The 18,531-nt window shown below is 39.0% G+C and overlaps 1 protein-coding gene and 1 long non-coding RNA gene across 18 annotated transcripts in view; one reads left to right on the plus strand and one right to left on the minus strand.

The window, feature by feature from the left end:
• The window catches only part of LOC123283135 (uncharacterized), a 61,542-nt gene that overhangs the window by 16,783 nt on the left and 26,228 nt on the right, over nt 1-18,531 (plus strand). The window lies entirely within an intron of this gene.
• NIN (ninein) overlaps nt 5,698-18,531 on the minus strand; it is a 92,296-nt gene continuing 79,462 nt past the window's right edge. For 12 of the 16 annotated variants that reach the window (XM_014854260.3, XM_070504323.1, XM_044765615.2 and 9 more), the window contains 3 exons: nt 15,345-15,545; nt 11,825-11,938; nt 5,698-9,590 (listed from right to left, as the gene is read on the minus strand). In XM_014854260.3, the coding sequence (XP_014709746.3) occupies nt 9,381-9,590; nt 11,825-11,938; nt 15,345-15,545 (525 nt within the window). In that variant the 3' untranslated portion in view covers nt 5,698-9,380. Of the gene's footprint in view, nt 9,591-11,824; nt 11,939-13,175; nt 13,720-15,344; nt 15,546-18,531 lie in introns of those variants that run through there. The other 4 variants (XM_070504319.1, XM_070504320.1, XM_070504318.1 and 1 more) reach the window with 1 other exon arrangement.

The raw sequence follows: 18,531 nt of genomic DNA on the forward strand, positions 1-18,531 counted from the left end.
TTCATTGAGACTAAGGAAGACGGATGGGTGTATTGGAGATTTGAATAGAGAGAATGTGTAAAACCATTTTATTCCCTCCTTTTCCACTGGCATCCTCTCATAGTACTTACACGCAAGTGTCTTCTCTCTAGGCTGTATCCCCTCTACCTCCCACTCTCTCGCCTCCCTTTCACAGCCCAACTTCTCAAAAGAATTGTCAACATTTGCTGCCAAAACTCTCAACTCATCATTTATGTGGAAATTGAAGTCACCAAAAATAATGACAGGAATAGTTGTTGAGAAGATAATGATCCAGGTGCTAAATTCTTCAATAAACAGGGGTAAAAGAGAGGGGGTAGCCTAAAGGTTAGTAGATGGGACTCTTGTACAGTCTTAAAGAGGAGGAGGACCATCCAGTTATGACCAATCACTGACACCAGAGTGAGAAGCTTAAAGCCAGATTTATACCAGTTTAAGGAAATAATGTAATGATTCTTACATAGGAGAATTGTGGAGCAAACCGTACGTATACAGTCATGCACTGCAGAACGATGTTTTGGTCAATGACAGATCGCATATACGATGGTGGTCCCATAAGATTAGTACCACGTAGCCTAGGTGTTTAGTAGGCTATACCGTCTGGGTTTCTGTAAGTTACTCTGTGACGTTCACACAATGACGAGATCACCTAATGATGCATTTCTCAGAACGTATCATGTTGTTAAGTGACGTGTGACTGTGTGTATATATGTGTATACACAAGTATATGTGTGCTATCATCTACATAAAATTGTATAAGTGTGAATGTGTGTGCATATGTTAGCATAGAATTATGCCTGGAAGAGAGTTCACCAAAATGTTAACAGTAGCTACCACTGGCTGGTACGATTGGGGTAATTTTTACTTTCTTTATAGTGCTTTTCCCTTTTATTTTGAATATTCTTTTAAAATATGTGTTATCTTTGAGGCGCTGGCCTGCTGGCATAGTGGTTAAGTTCACGCACTCCACTTCGGTGGCCTGGGGTTCATGGGTTTGGAATCCTAAGTGCAGACCTATCACCACTGGTCAAGTCATGCTGTGGCGGCATCCCACATAAAATAGAGGAAGCTTGGCACAGATGTTAGCTCAGCGACAATTTTCCTCACACACGCACAAAAATATACATATCATCTTTGAATTTAGGAAGATTCAAAGTTATTTTTCATTTTGGGAGAAGATTTTAGGGATTATTCTGAGGTGGCCCTGGTCCTTGTCTACCTTCATTTTAAACTACATGTCTAATGGATAGAAGAATAGAAATAAAGAAGAGTGGATGGGAAGAGACAGCCTTCTTGTATCATGGGATTGCTAGGTTCAGGTAGGTGGGTGACAATTTATTGTAGGAAGACATTTACATCACTTCCAGGCACAAACCTAGACACAGAGGCTCACTCCACCACCTGTAATCAGAACATGAAACAGCTTTTAAGTTTTTGCTTGCAGAGACATGAGAATGTGGCAATTTATTGAATAACAAAAATTAAACAATTGCAATGTCATGTGAGATAACTTAAGCCAAGCATCTCTACTAAAAAAAAAACCACATCAGAATTTTGTCCTTTTCTTTAGAAAAAAGTGATATTTAACGTGTTACACTGTCTTTATAAATCACTTATCAGAGTAAATGTCATGAGCTTGTACTACTTATTGTCAGAGTTATTAGATTGTGATTTATGGGCCCAAAAGGGAAATGTAATCTTTTAACTGTTGGAATATAGCTTTTGATTTTTTATCATGCTGAAAGGTGATTTTTCCTTAAATTACTTGGAAAATTTTCCTCAATTCCTTGCTAATATGTTTAAAACTTTGGTCCTTTAATAAAGAATAAAGAAGACTGAGAAGAACACCATTAAATCATATACATAAAACAATTAGCATACATTCTCTTAAGAGTGCCATTACAGGGTGACGAACTCAAAATAGAAATGTACACTCTTCCATCCACTTAATAATATTAATTGAGCACCAATTTTGTTTCAGGCATTGAGTTGGGAACTAGGAATACATGGTGAATAAGTCACCAGTTCTTGTCTTAAAAGATCTGAGTCTAATGGAGATCAGATAAGTCAGTAGGCAAGCGCAGAGTGGTAGCCGCCTCGCCTGAGAACTCACGGGGTGCTTATGCCAGCACACTGGAGGGGCGGGGCTCCTTCACCAGTCTTCTAGAGTAAAGCAAGATATCTCGAAAAAGTTCAGTAAAATTCTTTTATGTATGGTCTTAGTACCAAATTTAAACCTTGTGTAATTATATATTTTAAAAGGCCCATAACTGTTGCCTTCCCATTTTAAATGGTAAGTTGCTATAGGATTGTGCCACTTAAGTAGGATAAGGTGGCTGTCATTTATTATACCCACTGTGACTTGGATGGATGACCTGATGAAGCTTCGTATGTGATATCTGGAGAACATGTAGGAATCAGGACAAAGGAGTGGGGGCGGGGACAAGGACAAAAGATAGGAATAGCATGAGCAATAGTGGGTGGCTGCATTTGTCACTAGGTGGCATTTTAAACTAATGCTATCTTTGAATAGGCAGTACTCCTCCCTAAAACTGGGAGTAAACGGGGATATCTGTCTTTGAAATCCTACCTTTAAAGCCAATTTTATCTACTAGCTACACATTTTAGCCAAATTTCCTTCACTGCGACTCTAACCCCTTGTCTGGAGAGTATTCTCTCTCCTGTGGTGGCCTCTGCTCTTTGTACCCCAGGACCCTGACCCTTGCTGGCCATGGTTGATTGGATTATGGAAGGACCCTGCCTGGTCAATCAGATTCTTTAAGAATTTGGAATTGTGACTTGGAAGTAATTGTTGGACTCTATTTGGCACTTGAACAGGAAAGTGATATAAAGCAGGAGAAACGAACACCCCCTCTCCCCTGACACACAGGTGCAGAGAGAGAAGCAAAAACAACAGACTGTGTGATGAGAGAGAGAGGGACAGAGAAGAGGGGGTGCAGGGCGAGCCCACAGGTCTTTGTTTTAATACCTCTGCAGTCTACCTTTCCTCCCTTTGGTTCCATCAAATAAATGATTTCTCACGGTATTTCACTTGAACTAGCCAGAGCAGGTTTCCGTTCCTTTGAGTCAAATTCTTCCTGAGGTAGCAGGAGAGTAAGAGCATTTGTAAACATGGATAAAGTGTGTCTCTTACCTCAGGAAAAATAAATACTTGTGTGCTGTCAAGTGTAGAGAGAGAGTTACTAGAAATGTCCTGAGCCCCTGGTGGGCCTGTAAGTGTTGCTTTGTGACCGTCATTTGTGTGTGGGATTCATTTCCTTACAGCCCCTCCCGTACATTATGGACCCTTGATGCTTCCTTCTGGCTTTTACCTCTTCTGCCAACTGTCTGTCTCCCCCAGGTTTTCCCATTTTATATATTCCCAGGAAAACAGGCAAAATGTCTGTTCTGCTGAACTTTCCATAATAGACTATAGGCACGTGCGCAGGCTGCCACAGTGGTTTCTAGTCAGTTCCCTCTTCTCTCCAGAGCGGCTGCGAGGCTGAGGAAGGCTAAGAGAAGTGCCTAGTTTCACACTTAGTAAATTTCCATCTGTAACATTTTAATCGTGTTATTTGGAAATAACTTCAAACTTAAAGTTGCAAGAATAAGGCAAATACTGCAAATAATTCTTGCATATCCTTTACCTATTTTTAACATTTTGCTTCATTGCTTTTTTGTTTCTGTAATTTTGTGTTTCTGAATCATTTAAGTTGCATACATCCTGGTTGTATACCCCTAAATACTTCAGTGTGTATTTCCTTAGAATATCCTTTTACATAAACACAGTAGTTACCAACTTCAGTAAGCTTAACATTGATGTGAAACTGTTTTCTATTCTACTGTCCATATACCAATTTTTCCAATAGACCCAATAATGTCTTTATAGCATATTTTATTCTCCAATATAGAATCTGGTCTAGAATTAGGTATTGCATTCATTTGTCATGGCTATTTAGTCTCCTTTAAGTTACAACATTTCCACAGGCTTTTAAAAATCTCTTTATAACATGGACACTTGAGGAATAGCCTCTTTTTATTGTCCACAGCATTTCAATGCTGGACCACATCTTAGTGCCTGGCACGCAGTTCCAGCTTATTTATTGCTTGAGATCTTGAGACAAATCTCCAAACAGGAAGGAAAAATGATTGGTAAATGCTCATCTGGGCTGTAAGGACTGTTCAGAGTTGTTTACTTTGCCTTAAATAGTAAAGCATACCTCACATAATTATTTCTCAGAATTAAATATTACTTAACATGAGGGCATCCAGCTCTATTTCACATGGTTGCCTACTCTTTAGTTTACAACATTTCACTGACTCAGTTTTACAGTTCTCCTTCGTAGAGTTTTAATTTTTATTTTTTAAAAATATCCATTTGTCAAAATTAGCCATTCTTCCTGATTTGCAAATGAAGCAAAACCAACCAATGAATAAAAAACACTTTTTGTGACTTATGACATACTTTATCTAGATTAAGTTTAACTTTTCAGTCAACAGATTAGACATTTTGCATAATTTAGGTAAAAATTCTGGTCTTCTGGACAAAACAACCATTATTATGGGAAAATGGACATCAGGTATATATAGAGAGAAAATCACTTTTTCAATGCAAAAAGAATAAAAGACTACAAAACAAACAGGTTACACTAATCTCAATGAAGTGCAGAATTACATTTAAAGATAGGTTAAGAGCTTCCCCATTTTCTACACTGAAACACCTGACACTAATCATCCTTATCTCAGCGCCCAAAGCACTGAGCCCATCAACAAAACTTGATTGTCTTCTGTGCAGATGTATATCTTTTTTCTGCATAAATCTTACTACTCTACTGCAATCAGGTGGTAAACAAAAACCAGGAACGTTTTATATTTTTCTTTAGAGTGCAGTGCACAGGGTAGGTATTCAATCAACACTGATTAACTGTTGTTTGCCAGAAGTAGAAATTCAGACGAGTGTTTCAGTATATCCTTACAGATAGACCTGGGCGTGAGTCCTGGGGTCCCTGCTTAGCTGGTGGTGTGGCCTTGAGAAAGTCACAACTTTGTTGTGTTTCAGTTTTCTCATCTGTAGAATGGGGATAGTAATAGTTCCTGCTTCATAAAGGCAGCGTGAAGATGGTATAAAAGCTTTGAAAATAAAACAAGGCTCATCAGATGGGCCTAGTTTGGCCAATATCTCCATTCTACATTTCAGTAGTCAGCATATTAACGTGCTTTCAGGTTGACTTTTTGTGCCTAAAGTTGCGTATATCTCATCACTCATGAGCAGCTAAACCAAGAAAGTCTGCATCACCAATAAAGATGGTGAAGGGAAATAAAGCCACCTCTGAAGCACCCAAAGTCCCAAGCAGGTCCTTGCCTGAGGTTAAGTCAGGATTCTAGAGGTAAGTCAGGAGTCAGGGAGCCCATTACGACAGGGTACAAGGACCCTAAAATGGCTGGTGTGAAAGATATCAATTCTGTGACAGAAATGGAGTTCCAGTGCTGTAAATCACATACAGGTCATTTGGGGAGTTTTTTAAAGTGCAGAATCTGATTCATTAGGTCTGGCGTTCGGGGTGACGTTCTGCATTTGTAGAACATTTAGTGTAATATTTTGATGCTTTCATTCCTCAGACCAATGGTAAACACACTGAAACTGTTTATAAAAGTTCATGGTGTTTAGAAAACAAGAGCCATGTTTGCAAAAGTATTTATTTACATTTTAAGCTCACGTTAAATTGTTTCTAGGATAGAATGGCTAAGATGAAATACACAAAGTCACTATAAACACATATACATTCATCTTTATCTGAAAAGAATCCTAGCAACGGCTTTAGATGAACTCAGGTTTTCCTTCACAAAACCAATGTACCCTTCTATCATGCTGTGACAATGTCTTCTCATAAGAATAAATTTAACTTACATCATTCAAAAAAGCTGAGAAACAAAAAGCTAACTTGGATTTATTATTAAACAGCTATCCATATGCCATAAAACCAAAATCATTTCATAGTGCTGAGATGTTCAAATAGGTCCAAACAAGATATAATGAATAAGTTTTAAATATGGAATGCTTTGGTTATTAGGCTTTGACTTGGTTTTTGGCATTACTTGTATAATTATATCATTCCAATGAGTCGTTACAGGCAATCCATTCAAAACCAGACTTGCTTAATACTGTTACAAAGCACCCAGCCTGGCCTTGATTGGGAGTACCTTTAAGATGCCGACAATAGCAACACATTTCTCTTTTCCCTTACTCAGAAAAAAAGAAAAATCACACAAATAAAAAATTCATTCTCATGTGTTAAAATCTGCCATAAAGCCTTACTCATTCTTCAAAAAAAAAAAAGCTCCTCATAATAATATCTGCCCTGGGTATTGGTACATGATTGAAATACTAGACCTGTAAGAGCTCCTCCTATATCTTGACAGCCTATGACTTTGTGATCTATTTGCGTAAAATATGCTTCAGATTAAATATATTAGCAATGCACTGGAAGCTGCTGGGAAAGATTCACTTTTAAAATAGTTTTTAAAATCTGAGTTTATTAAGAGTTTTAGAAAAATAAATAAAATACTGTGGTGGTCCTAGCCCTCCCCTCTACTTCTCTCCCTTCGCAAATTTGAGCTTGCAAGTTCAGGCTTCTAAAAAGCAGAAGAAAGCAAAACAGAACAATGTAGGTTTTACCATCCACATTTTCCTTTTCTTAGTGCAACTATCATTATCACAAAGGCAAACTTGATTCTCTTTCCTTGAAATGAGGATCCCATCTTCTAAAACTAATTTAAATAACCGTCCTTAAGCAATCAAAAGAAAGTTTAACAGCCAGTGCAAATAAGCAGCTAAATTTCTATAAAATAATGCATAACTTGTGATTTTAAGGAATTCTATTATAAAGTCTGAAAGCACAATCTAAACATTTAATTTGAACAGCTTAAATTTCATCTCTTTAAAAGGTCTTTTAAAAGCTGTAAGCTATAGTATAAATTGCTAGTTAAATTCCCACTCTAAAGCAGTCTGCAAAGATACACTGCAGCACAAATGTATAAATTCAAGGGAACTTTATATTTCTCACGTTGATCTGTTTTCCAATCTCGTAAGTGCAGTAAAGCAAGAAATGAAGCACCTAGATATTGGTTAAATTAGCTTTCATTTGAGCAGCATTTTGATTTTGGATAAAGGGATTCTAAGTGTAGTCTAAAACTTTCCAGGAAGTCATATTTACATTAATTGTACAGCACTTTATATACACATACATACAGATTTATAACAAATTAACCTATACTTTTCATAATGTCAAAAGTAAAATACAACACATGATCATATGCTAAAACAGCTAGTTGAGAAATATGCTCGTGTTCGCTTCTGATGGCGATAACCCTGAATACCTTGAAGCATATCACAAAACTACGCCCCAGATGTCAGTTTATTTATGACCTTAGTCTAGACCTATCCACAGTTTTAAGTGAAAAAGATGCTCTGTTAAAGCCAATGCCCTACAAGTAGTCGAGTTTACTAGCAATGTTTACACTGGAGAAGAAAGATTAGGGAAGGCATGATAGCAGTTATCAGCTGTTTTGAAGTGTAATTGTAGGGTGAAGGATTAAAATCAACTCTTTTTCCAGGGGGAAATCTGGACTTTCTGATGAGAGCTGTCCAAAAATGAAAAAGTCTGCTTCATGAGTGTGAACTCCCAGTCCCACAAACCACTGCGCCTTGTAGGAAGGACTCTTGTGTTGGCGGCGGGACTCATAGCAGACAGCTAGGCCCCAAAGAATGCCAAAGTTCCTGGATGCAAGTTATTCTGTAGAGATTGAGTTTCTGACATGATATAACTCCTTAGGCAGCTTGCTCCATCTTTTCTGCTGCCCACAAAGCAGTCTTTGATTTTGCTGTTATACCTCTTGTAAATCGATGGGTTGGCCTTCCTGGAATACATCACAGTGAATTTTTCTTATCTAATTTCTCTCCTACGAAGACAAACAGGTGACTGCAATGAGCTCTGTTAGCGTCCTGCACCTCGTAAGTCTTCCACCGACTGCTGGCTGATTCAGGCTAGAAGCAGCGATTTTACTTGGGAGAAAATGTTATCCAATCTAAAATGTTGACTGTTCTGTAAAGTTCTGACCTTGAGCTGAATGGAAAATCCTATTTGGCACTCCCTTCCCTCAGATAGCATGCCAGTGCTTATCACAGTAAGAAATCCTTATGGTCAGATTTGAGATCTAGAGAAATAGGAAGCGTGGAAATTTTGACCTATATTAAACAAACAAACAAGCTAATAATAATAACTCTTCCATAATTTAGAAGAGGTTTTTAACTCTAAAATCAAGGCCTTGTTTCAGAAGAGTAAGTTCACTAAAAATGTAGAAATAAAAATCCCACTATCGCTCTAAAGACAAATAAATAAGGTCACATGGTTTATACATCGTGAATTCTTGAAGAAGCCCTACAGTATTTCAGGAAGACAGCTTAAAGTATTGTTCCCTGAGTTCTTGAGGCAACCTCAAATGTAAGTTCATGAACTCCAAGACTTGAGAGAGAGACAAACCCACGTGGTTTGCTTCTTTCCCTTCAAAGAGTAGCTGTTTACTCCAAAATGGTTTGTCAGTGCTTTCTCTATAGCTCAAATGCTGTAAGAATGTGGCTTTATCCATTTCTCAGAGGACAAGTTCCCAAATGAAAAAAAAGTCTGTTTAAAGAAAAGTTTTAACATTAGTTAACAGTGCAGTTGAGTAAATTAGATTTATATCTTTAACACATCAAGAGTGGTAATACTGTCAGAAGGTGTGAGAAGGCAGAGTGCTACGGACTCGGCTTTTCTGACCGCAGTGGTTATTGAGCACGGCTTCTGTTACCAAACAGAAAGTCTACCAATTAATTCAGAGAACCACAACTATTAGAAACAGAATGACTTTTCCAAATTTAAATGTGTAAGAAGGCATAGTTTTGTTTTAAAATAACCAACTAATCAGATCTCAAACTTCAATTATCTGGAATTTACACACAGATTTGTACATAATGATAATTTTTAAAAACTCATCTAGAACTGGGGGTTTAAGGTTCTTGAATTGTTTTCATGTGTCTACTTTCTTGGTGGCTATTAGAATTATTTTTAAAAAATTCAAAACTTGGGAATAATTCAAACAATGAAACGTGAATATTTGTTTGCAACTCCCATCAGAGTCTATTTAGAAAAACTAACTACAATAACTGGAGACTTCAGCTCTGTCGCTGGCCGTTTTAGGTTAGGCTTAACTTTAAGCCATTAAAGGTATTTTTTTTTCTTTAAAAAAAAAGGTTGCAAGAAGGTACTGAAATGTTCCATCCATTTCAGTAAAGTGCACAAAAACGAGTGTATCCTTTGGCTTTGCTATGACCTCAAGGGAGGTGCAGAAGTCAACGGTGCTGGTGTCAGGTTTCTGACTATGTTACTGAGGCTGGCAATCTTCTCTTCTAGGAGGTAATTTTTCTTTTCTGCTGTCTTTTGTCGCTGTTCAGTCATTTCCAGAGCTTTCAATAACTGGGCATTTTCAACATACAAATCCTTCACCCTCGCATCTGCTTTCGTATTCTTGCAGAGCTAGAAACAGAACCAGAAACATGTTGACTCCATTTCTGCAATTCTTTTAAGTTTAAGGTCTGACATAAGGACAGTTGTTTATGAAGGCAAATGGCTTCTATCAATGACGTTTTTATTTTACAATACAGCTTTTACATCAGACCTGGCATCAGGGATACAGGTGGAGCACATCCACTGATTTCAAGTTGTTTCTTTGCATAGTATGTTTGTAGAAATCACTAACAAAAAGAACAGATTGAGGGCTCAAAAATGAGTGTTTCCCCCATCTAAATAAATTCGGTATTATTCCTTTATTCAGCTTCTAAAAATATCAAAATACTTTTATAACTTAAATTTCTGAGGTGTAGGGTGTGAACTGTGTTAAACTCAGTTCTTAACAACAGAAGCCCGAGCCTCCCATTCATAGCTACGACCTACTGACATTTAAGGATCTGGCTCATGTAGTATAGCAAAGAGATAAGTCTTGTGCACTTACCATTCTTTAACTCTTCCTCTTTTGCATAGAGCCTTGTCTAGAAAAGATATTCTAATCTTTATGGTTAGAATAGAGTCTAGGCGAGGGTGGGGAAACTAGTCAGCAGCCCTGGGATAATTTTGTTATTGCTCCTGTTAATGTCCTCCAATCCCCCTTCCCTCATTATACCTTTAACTCATTTGACACCCAGTTTCAAGCAGGGCATCTACAAGTTTAGAGGTTTAAGGGAATAAGGAACAACTAAAGAGTGGCTAGTTAACTTATTAGCACTTCAGAGGGCAGTGATAAAGGCTATCACACTGAAGCCCTGAAGCTAGATGGCTGGCAAGTGTAACATACTGACTACTCTCTACCCAACTGTCCTATTACAGCTTTTCCTCCCCCCCTGCCTGCCTTCTATTAAAAAATACTCTGATGGCTCCTCATTACCTACAGAATGGAATTCAAACTCCACGGCTCAGCACATAAGACCCTCTATGCCCGCTCCTCCCTATCTCTCTAGTTTCTTCTGCTTCTCCCAGGACAGTAAGAACTGTTAATGCCAAAGTGTTTGTGGATGTCCACACCCCATATGTTGTCTAACTCCATGATGTTCCCATGGCCTAGAATGCCCTTCCCACATTTCTTCACCTGTTCAAGTCTTACTCAACCCTCAATACTTGGTTTAAGAGGCCTTCAGGAAACTTTCTTTAAACTTCCCTGGGTTGGCTCAAGTATTTCTTCTGTGTCTCCTCTACTGAAAATAAAGTGGATCCCATTTTCTTTATTTTTGACACAACTACCTGGCCAAATGCTCAGTACCCTGGAGGTGAACTAGACTCCATAGGCGCAGGGGTTTTGTTTCATTCACTGCTATATCTCTAGTGCTTAGACCAGGACCTGGAACATAGTTACTATATGTTGAATAAAGACAATTAAAGGATTGAATCAATACATGCTCATCATACAGGACTTTCTCTTTCTCTCCATTCTGTGTATTAAGATATAGGGCAATGGAAAGTTCCTGTCTACCTCTGCATTAAGACCCTCTCTTGGGATTCTTCTTCTTAGGTTTTATCTATCTAGAAAACTAGGTTGGGCAATTCTCCTGCCTCCCTACCCACCCCCCCCCCCATCTCAATCTCAGTTTCCAGAGAAGTTATAAAACTTTCCTAGAAAGTAGTCCTTTTAGCATGTCTCTTCAGCAGATGGACTAAAAATTTCTGAACTCTGAGGCCACAGCTGCCACCAGCAGGTGAAAAGGACCAGGCTGCTTAGTGGTCCTGGATTCTAATTCAAAGCATAGCCTGTAGGGGGTTGGCTATAGCTATAGGTACTTTTTGAGGTTGTCATAGCTATTGCAGACAGGAAAGCTAAAGTTCTATCTATTATCCTCCAACTTTTTACCAATATAAAATTTCTGTTTATTTAAATTGAAATATTTCTTGTCTTGAGCAAAAAGAAAAAAAAGCTATAAAAGTTCAATTTGAGCTGCTGAATCTCATTAGAAATGCTTTAGGTCTATGTGAGTCACTGTTAGCAAATTTTTAAAACTGTGGACAAACATATACCTTAAAAGAACTTTGGAAAAAATAACATAGAATACAGAATTCATATTTTCAAAGTAGTATGGAAGAGCAAATCCTAAATTCTATATATTTATAGAACTTGCCTTCATTAGACAACAAAAGCTAACAAGTTAATGGCTCTAAAGGAGGGTCTAAAGCTGGAGTTACAAGTGGAATGTGAGGTGGGTGGGCAGGGATGGCCCGAGGCTCACTTGCTCTTTGAGCTGATTCACTTTCTCCTGAAGAAGCCTCTTCACCAGTTTCAATTTCTGTTCAACCTCCATCATTCGTTCCTCCATGACAGTTACCAGTTGTTCCTGGTTTCCCTGAAGGGAAGAAAGAGTCTATTATCATTTCCAAATCACGCCACACTGAAAGGAAAGCACTAGCAGTTTATTTCCCCGTAAGAGGCCTAGAGAAAGGACAGCAGATGTTCGCCTTTGTAACAGCAAGGGTGGAGTTCTGATGAAATGGGAGTTCTGAGCACTGCATGGGTTGCACATGTTAGAAAAGTAACCCTATCAGAGAAAGAATCGAAGATAAAAAAAACTTACCTGTGTTACCATCTTCCCCTGAGATAAAGCAAAATTCACAAAACCATAACTTGATACCCGTGCACTTCTTCTAGTAAAACAGGTATCCAGAGTAAATTAAAAGATGGGAGTCCACCTTCCATCTGCAGTACTGGGGGCCTCTCAGTAACAAAACGAAAACTGAGTCTATTCAGGATCGCCTGTCCTGTCTGTCAGCTTCAGTATGTGTGTCTGGCTCGCCTTTGAAACACTGATTACTGTGCTTTCTCCATAATAATCAGCCTCTTCCTGGCAGTTTTTCTACTCAGCTGTTTCCCAACTGGACATGTCAATAATGTGAGGCAAACATCTGGACTGGAGGATGGGTTTACCATCAGAACAGATCTAAAATTAAGAATCTCCTCCCCACAAACAACTCCTAGATAAAACGAGGGCAGAAAAGAGCCCTGGCTTCTCCCGCTCTCCTCTCACAACAGCGATGGGTTAGGGAATGTGGGCTCTGGAGGGCAGAGACCTAGAGAGAGAGGGTGCAGCTGAGTGCCCCCCAGTCCACGGTGTCCACACACGGAACTTCTGTCGTGAAAGGCTCTCAAGTGTTTAAGCAAAACATCATCATGGCCGAGGGCAAGCCTGCCTCGAAAAGCATGCTCCAGAAGGCATCCTTTAAAAGCATGCAGAACAACTGAACATGAGTTGAAAGCCAACATTCGTTTGGAGAGTACATAATAGCATTTATTTAAACATTAAAAAAACAACTAGTTTGACTAAGTTGAAGACAAAAATTGTAGTAAAGAAAGTCTAATGCAGCAAGTAAATTTCAAGAAATCAAGCCTTGAGAACATTGATCTTTAAAAAAAATCCTATATTTTAAAAGATATGGCTTTTTAAAGTTTAGACATAAGTGGAAAATGCCTGACATCTGCTTGCCTTAAAAAAAAACAAAGCAAAACAAAAACACCATAATAACATAATTAATTTGAAGAACATGGAGCATAGGAAAAGAGTGAGGAAAGAGAAAAAACAAAGGCAGTTGTAGATTTAAAATTTATTTTATTGTTTCATCAAAATTTTCCCTTTTCGCGTCAAAAAAGTATTATACATCTTATACAAAACAGTATAAATAACCCTGATTTTCTTCAAATTCCATATATAAAAGTAGTACCTTTTGTTAAAAATAGTTACAACATATGGAATGAGAAAATATATAGAATACATCCTTTCAAGAATCTCAAATCCACACTCTTTAAATGGTATAAATAAAATGATTTGCATCAAGTTGAAATTCATGAATTTGATTCACAAAATCTGTCATTTCCACATAAATAAATTAGAGACATAATACTGCAGAGGCGAAATCAATAATACAACAAATAATAACATTTAAAAGAGCACTTGAGTCCCAAACACTTCTCAGCTAATGTCTGTGTGTTTGTGTGATGTGTGGTGTGTACGGGTGTGTGCTTATGTGAGTATCTGCCGTGTAAGAAATGCCATCAATAGCAGCCCAGTTTTCACAGGTGCCCAATCCTTCTGTAGGAATCTGCGTGCACTGCTCGCTGCTCCGGTAGCAAGGCCTAGAGAGAGAAGGCAAGTGGTACACTTCACCCTGATGTCCGAATTATGTTTTCTAGGGGGAGTCTAAATTCACACATTTATAATGCAAACAATCCTTAAAAGCACACACATTAACACAACAAATGCAAGCAAAGTGACACAAAGGGAGAAGAATCACATCACTCCACACACAGAGACAGCACGCAGATTCTGGTAATACTCTGTATGCTCAGAATTAGTGTCAGCTCAGGTGCCAGAAACAGAAGTGGTTGCAGTGGCACTCTAGTGAGAGCAATGGCAGTCCACCCTGCCATCTGACTGGAGGAATTTTTTTTTTTAGTACAAAAATCTTACTAGTTTTTGTCCATCTGATCCCGAAGTAACTGGAGTAAAAGGATATTTTTTATTTTTAAACATTGATGGGTAGGTTGGGAAGATCATAGTTTGAAAATAGTGTGTATGAGAGAGAAATGAGTAGAATAATTTGGGTTAAAATGTCCATTAAAAACTGAAGGTCAAGGTTTTATAATTCTATTCTGTAATGAAGAGTTGAAGCATCTATCCAACATGCCACCATCACAATTTTAATTCAATAATTTTATTTTAATGTTTGGAAATTAAAGTGGGATGTAGGAAGCTTCCAAAAACATGGATATTAAAGCACAAAAGACAAAAAAAGTTTTGAAAGTTTTGTTAGAAAGATGACAGAAGTACATCATGACAAATCATAGCTATATACTAGGAGAGGAAAACAGAACTGCTCCAGTGCATAATTCTAGTGCTAATGTGACTTTGCAGAGCCACTTTAAGGGGGATACAGAAAAAGAGTCTGGAAATTCCATATCCAATGTCAACTGAAAGGCAAGATATATGAAAACAGAGGAAGAGCATCCAAGCCAGAAAGAATTAATTTAGAATTCTACAAACTAAGGAGTATTTTTTATTTTATTCCTAATTCTGAATAAACTAAATGGGCAAGACCAAAGAGTTAAGAGACTTCTGAAAAGGATGATTATGAATGAAGCATTAAAGAGAACTATTTGATAAACCTAGGTAATATAAGATTGTGTCTGGTAGTGACCTGGGATAAAGCTAATTCAAAAGGAAGGGGAAGATGATCTTTGTTTTCTTAAAAAGAGTTTTTCAAACATCATCATTTAAAAAAATTAAGTTAAATGAACTATGTCAAGTGAAAACAGTCAGTGCCTACACACCCAGCTTTATTAGCAGTGGACAGTCCCCACCGTGGACTCCCTGGAGTGGCAGGCCACGGCCTCTGGTGCAGGAGTGGCCAGGACACTGTTAGTGCTGTGCATGCTAGAGCTGCACTCGAATGCTGGAATGTGAACCTCAGGTCAACTGTGCACTGTGCTCAAGTGATCCTGGTACTTCTCCAATCACGAATGTGCACAGGAGACCCGGAGCACTTCACTCCCCAGCTTAGAAGCTGAGGGCTCAAAAGCAGAGCTGCCGAATGCAAAAACAGCGCTGCAGTTGTGTGGATTTGCAACGCAGGTGAGGTGTAACTCCCTGACCGAAGATTTTGCTTCTTATCCCCACCCAAGAACTGGTAGAGCTTTCAAATGAACAGTAACATTAAATTAGGTGAGTGAGTTTACCATCAGAGGACAAAAGAGTGTTCTACCTGTGGCGTGCTGGTCTCAGAGGTCCTGTGTTCAAGCTCCTCCTGCAGGTGCCGGTTCATCCTTTCCGCCTGCAGCAGCTGGCGCTGAAGCTGCAGAAACTGCTCCCGGGGCACCGTCGGACAGGTTTGCTGCTGGGGCAGCTGCAGGTCCCAGGTGGGAGGGGGTGGGCTACGCATCACAGGGGCCCTCAGGTGCTGCATCTGGAGGACAAGGGCAAAGCCGGGTCAGTGGCAGGACCTCCATCCCAGAGCTGCCTGGAAAGCGTCAAGCAGGAGCAGTGAAGCCATGAATTCACTAACGGCCTCGCAGACCCACTGATAGCTGAGAACAGGACAGCACGTGAGCCGGAGTGAGAAGGAAGCGGGGAGAGCCATTTTGCTTATGAGATAATATACTTAGTAAATAAGCAGGCCTTCTTAAGAGTTTTAGACAAACTGTACGTCCTCACTCTTGAGTGACTAAAAGGCCATGAGGTACACGATGGATTTAATATCTCTGAATTTTACTTCATTTTTTTCTTACACTGGAACCTTCAATTATCCCTCTTTAAACTACCACCACCACTGGGGTGGGGGCAGGCAAAGGGGAGAAAGGATCATACTCTAGGGCTTAGGGGAGAAAGTGGTCATGCTCTAGGGTTTTGGGGAGAAAGGGTTATGCTTTAGGATTTTGCCACTTTACTTACCATTCATAAAGATTCTTAAAAGCAAATATTCAATGACTACATATTTTCCAAGTTAGCAATATTCTCAAAGAATCTCATCTTGTATCTAAAATTATTTTAACCTATCTTGGTTATCAACGTTATACTCTTCAATAGCACGGTAAGACAGGCAATTCTGGAGCATAAGATGCTATCCCAGAACATCTGGGAGGTGAAATACATGGAATAGAAGTATTTGTTCAAGACAAGGAGGAAATGTATGTGTATCACATGCCAATCAAAGCCAGGGAGAGGAAACAAGAGACCAGGATGCACTGCATTTGGCTGGAGAAGCACGCACTTCATGTCTGTCAGCACATTCCGCAGACACAGAGCTCAGTGGAGGGCATGCAACAACCATGACCACGTCCTGGATTCAGGCAGCAACTCAGGCTAGTGGGAGGGAAAAGGCCCTCTAAGACACAACTATAATTAAATGTTATCATGAAACTTCAGAGCCACTATCCATTTCCTTAAATCTAAATTGCTGAGGTGGGCCGTTACCCATTCTGAAATATTCCTAGTTGTACATTCCGAAAACCCACCACTTTATTTTCAGGAATAAAGAATATGGAGAATTATGACCCCATGACTTTATATCAGCGGGATGATTTTCTCCACACACGTCTTAAATACTGAGGAAAATCCTGATGTAAATATAAACAGACATGTCCCACAGCTAAAGCAAAATGAAAATGAATATTGGCTCTTACCATAAGTAATTATTAACTGCTATGGTCAGTAGAAATGATTACGCGAACAAGTTTAATGAGATGTCTCCATGCTATGAAATTCACGGAAAAAGAGTGATCTACCTTCACACACTATCTCAGGCAGAGAACGGCACCCCTCTCTGCTAGTTCCAACCACAGAGGTCTAGGGACAGGTTAGCCACAGGCAAAACAAAAGCAAACAAAGAGAATTACAGGAGTTATAAAAAGAGGAAGAAAAGTGTGAGTTATGTAGAGGAAGAACGGCACAAACTGGGTATATCATCTACTGATTCTGCTGCTCTAGTCAGTAAGAACTTATAAAGGACCAACATTATCTTTCTCCATATGTAAATTTTACAGATATTAAAATGTCTCAATAGCTCTAATCCTGCAACCACTTCCTCACCTGTTGGCATCGGGGTGGTTTGCAAACTAGCCAACTTTTCCTCCACCCATCCCAACATAATTATTTAGAAGATTCCAGGTCCAGTGTGGAATTGATCTGATGTTAAATTCCTTGCCATTTGGAGATGCAGAATATAAACTATAAGACAATTTTGTTGTTCAAGTTTCTGAACTGTTGGCTGTCAGAGGTACACAGCAGAATTGAGAGTTGCTGATACAGTCTGTAATCCTTTTTTGAGTGTTCAAAATGACTCGTTTATAGGACATTGCCTCATATGGTTGAAAAAGCCCTGGAGTGGGAGTCAAGTACTTCCATTCCCTAGTCTAGTGATTTGGGATCTTTAACTACACTGGGGTAGAGAGATGTACCGTATTATATCAGTGACTTTTAAACTGGCATATAGGGATAAAGAGAGACTCCTTCCCTCAAGGGAGTGCATACATCAGATCAGAATCACCTAGAAAGCTTTTCTGAAATTCCTTGATCCCAAAGATTCTGGTATGGGAACAGCTTCCTGGTGCCCCCTACTCCAATGAGAAGCACTGCCAGAGTGAAGGGAAGGACCTCTCCCTCAGGAGAGCTGGGCACAAAGAATGGTGTGAAAACCACTGTACATCCCCCAAATTGGCCTAATCTATAGATATCATAACGTCAATAAAAATCCAATTTTCGGGCTGGTGGGAGAGGGGATGGGAGTTATTGCTTAATGTTTGGATTGAGGAAAAAGTTTTAAAGTGGTGGTGATGGTGGTGGAACATTATAAATGTAATTAATGCCAATGAATTGTCCACTTAAAAATGCATAAAATGGCAAATTTTATTATGTATATATTTACCACAGTTTTAAAAATTAATGTAATACACCAAAACCCATTGAATTGTACACTCTAAATGGGGGAACTCACAGTGTGTGAATTGTATTTCAATAAAGCTGCTAGAGGATCCCATTTGTATAGGTCTATTCAGAGTTAATAGCTCAGTCTTATTTCCTAAAGAAAGTTTCATTAGAATAGACAGTGTATGAGATGTTCTTTTCAGTGCTCCAACTGAAAATTCATGCTTTTTCTTTAGTTACTCAGCTCTAGTGCCAAGAACACTCAATTTCCCTCATCCAGTAGCAAATATTTACTACTAGATTAGGGAGAAAAATAATGAGGGGACATGGCTTATGATGGCTAATAGCGTGAGTGGTGTTAGAAGAGAAGGGGTTTGCAAGGGCAGGTGGGGGAACTGGGCCGTTGGAATGTCTGGAGAGAATCCGACAGTGATTAATACCCGTTACTTTTCAGTTTGGTCTAGAAGCGTCAGGCAGGCTTCAGACATCTTATTCACTACAGTATGTAATTATTTCATCAGAAAAGCACA

This window comes from Equus asinus, chromosome 2, assembly GCF_041296235.1.
Source record: "Equus asinus isolate D_3611 breed Donkey chromosome 2, EquAss-T2T_v2, whole genome shotgun sequence".
Lineage (NCBI taxonomy): Eukaryota > Metazoa > Chordata > Mammalia > Perissodactyla > Equidae > Equus > Equus asinus.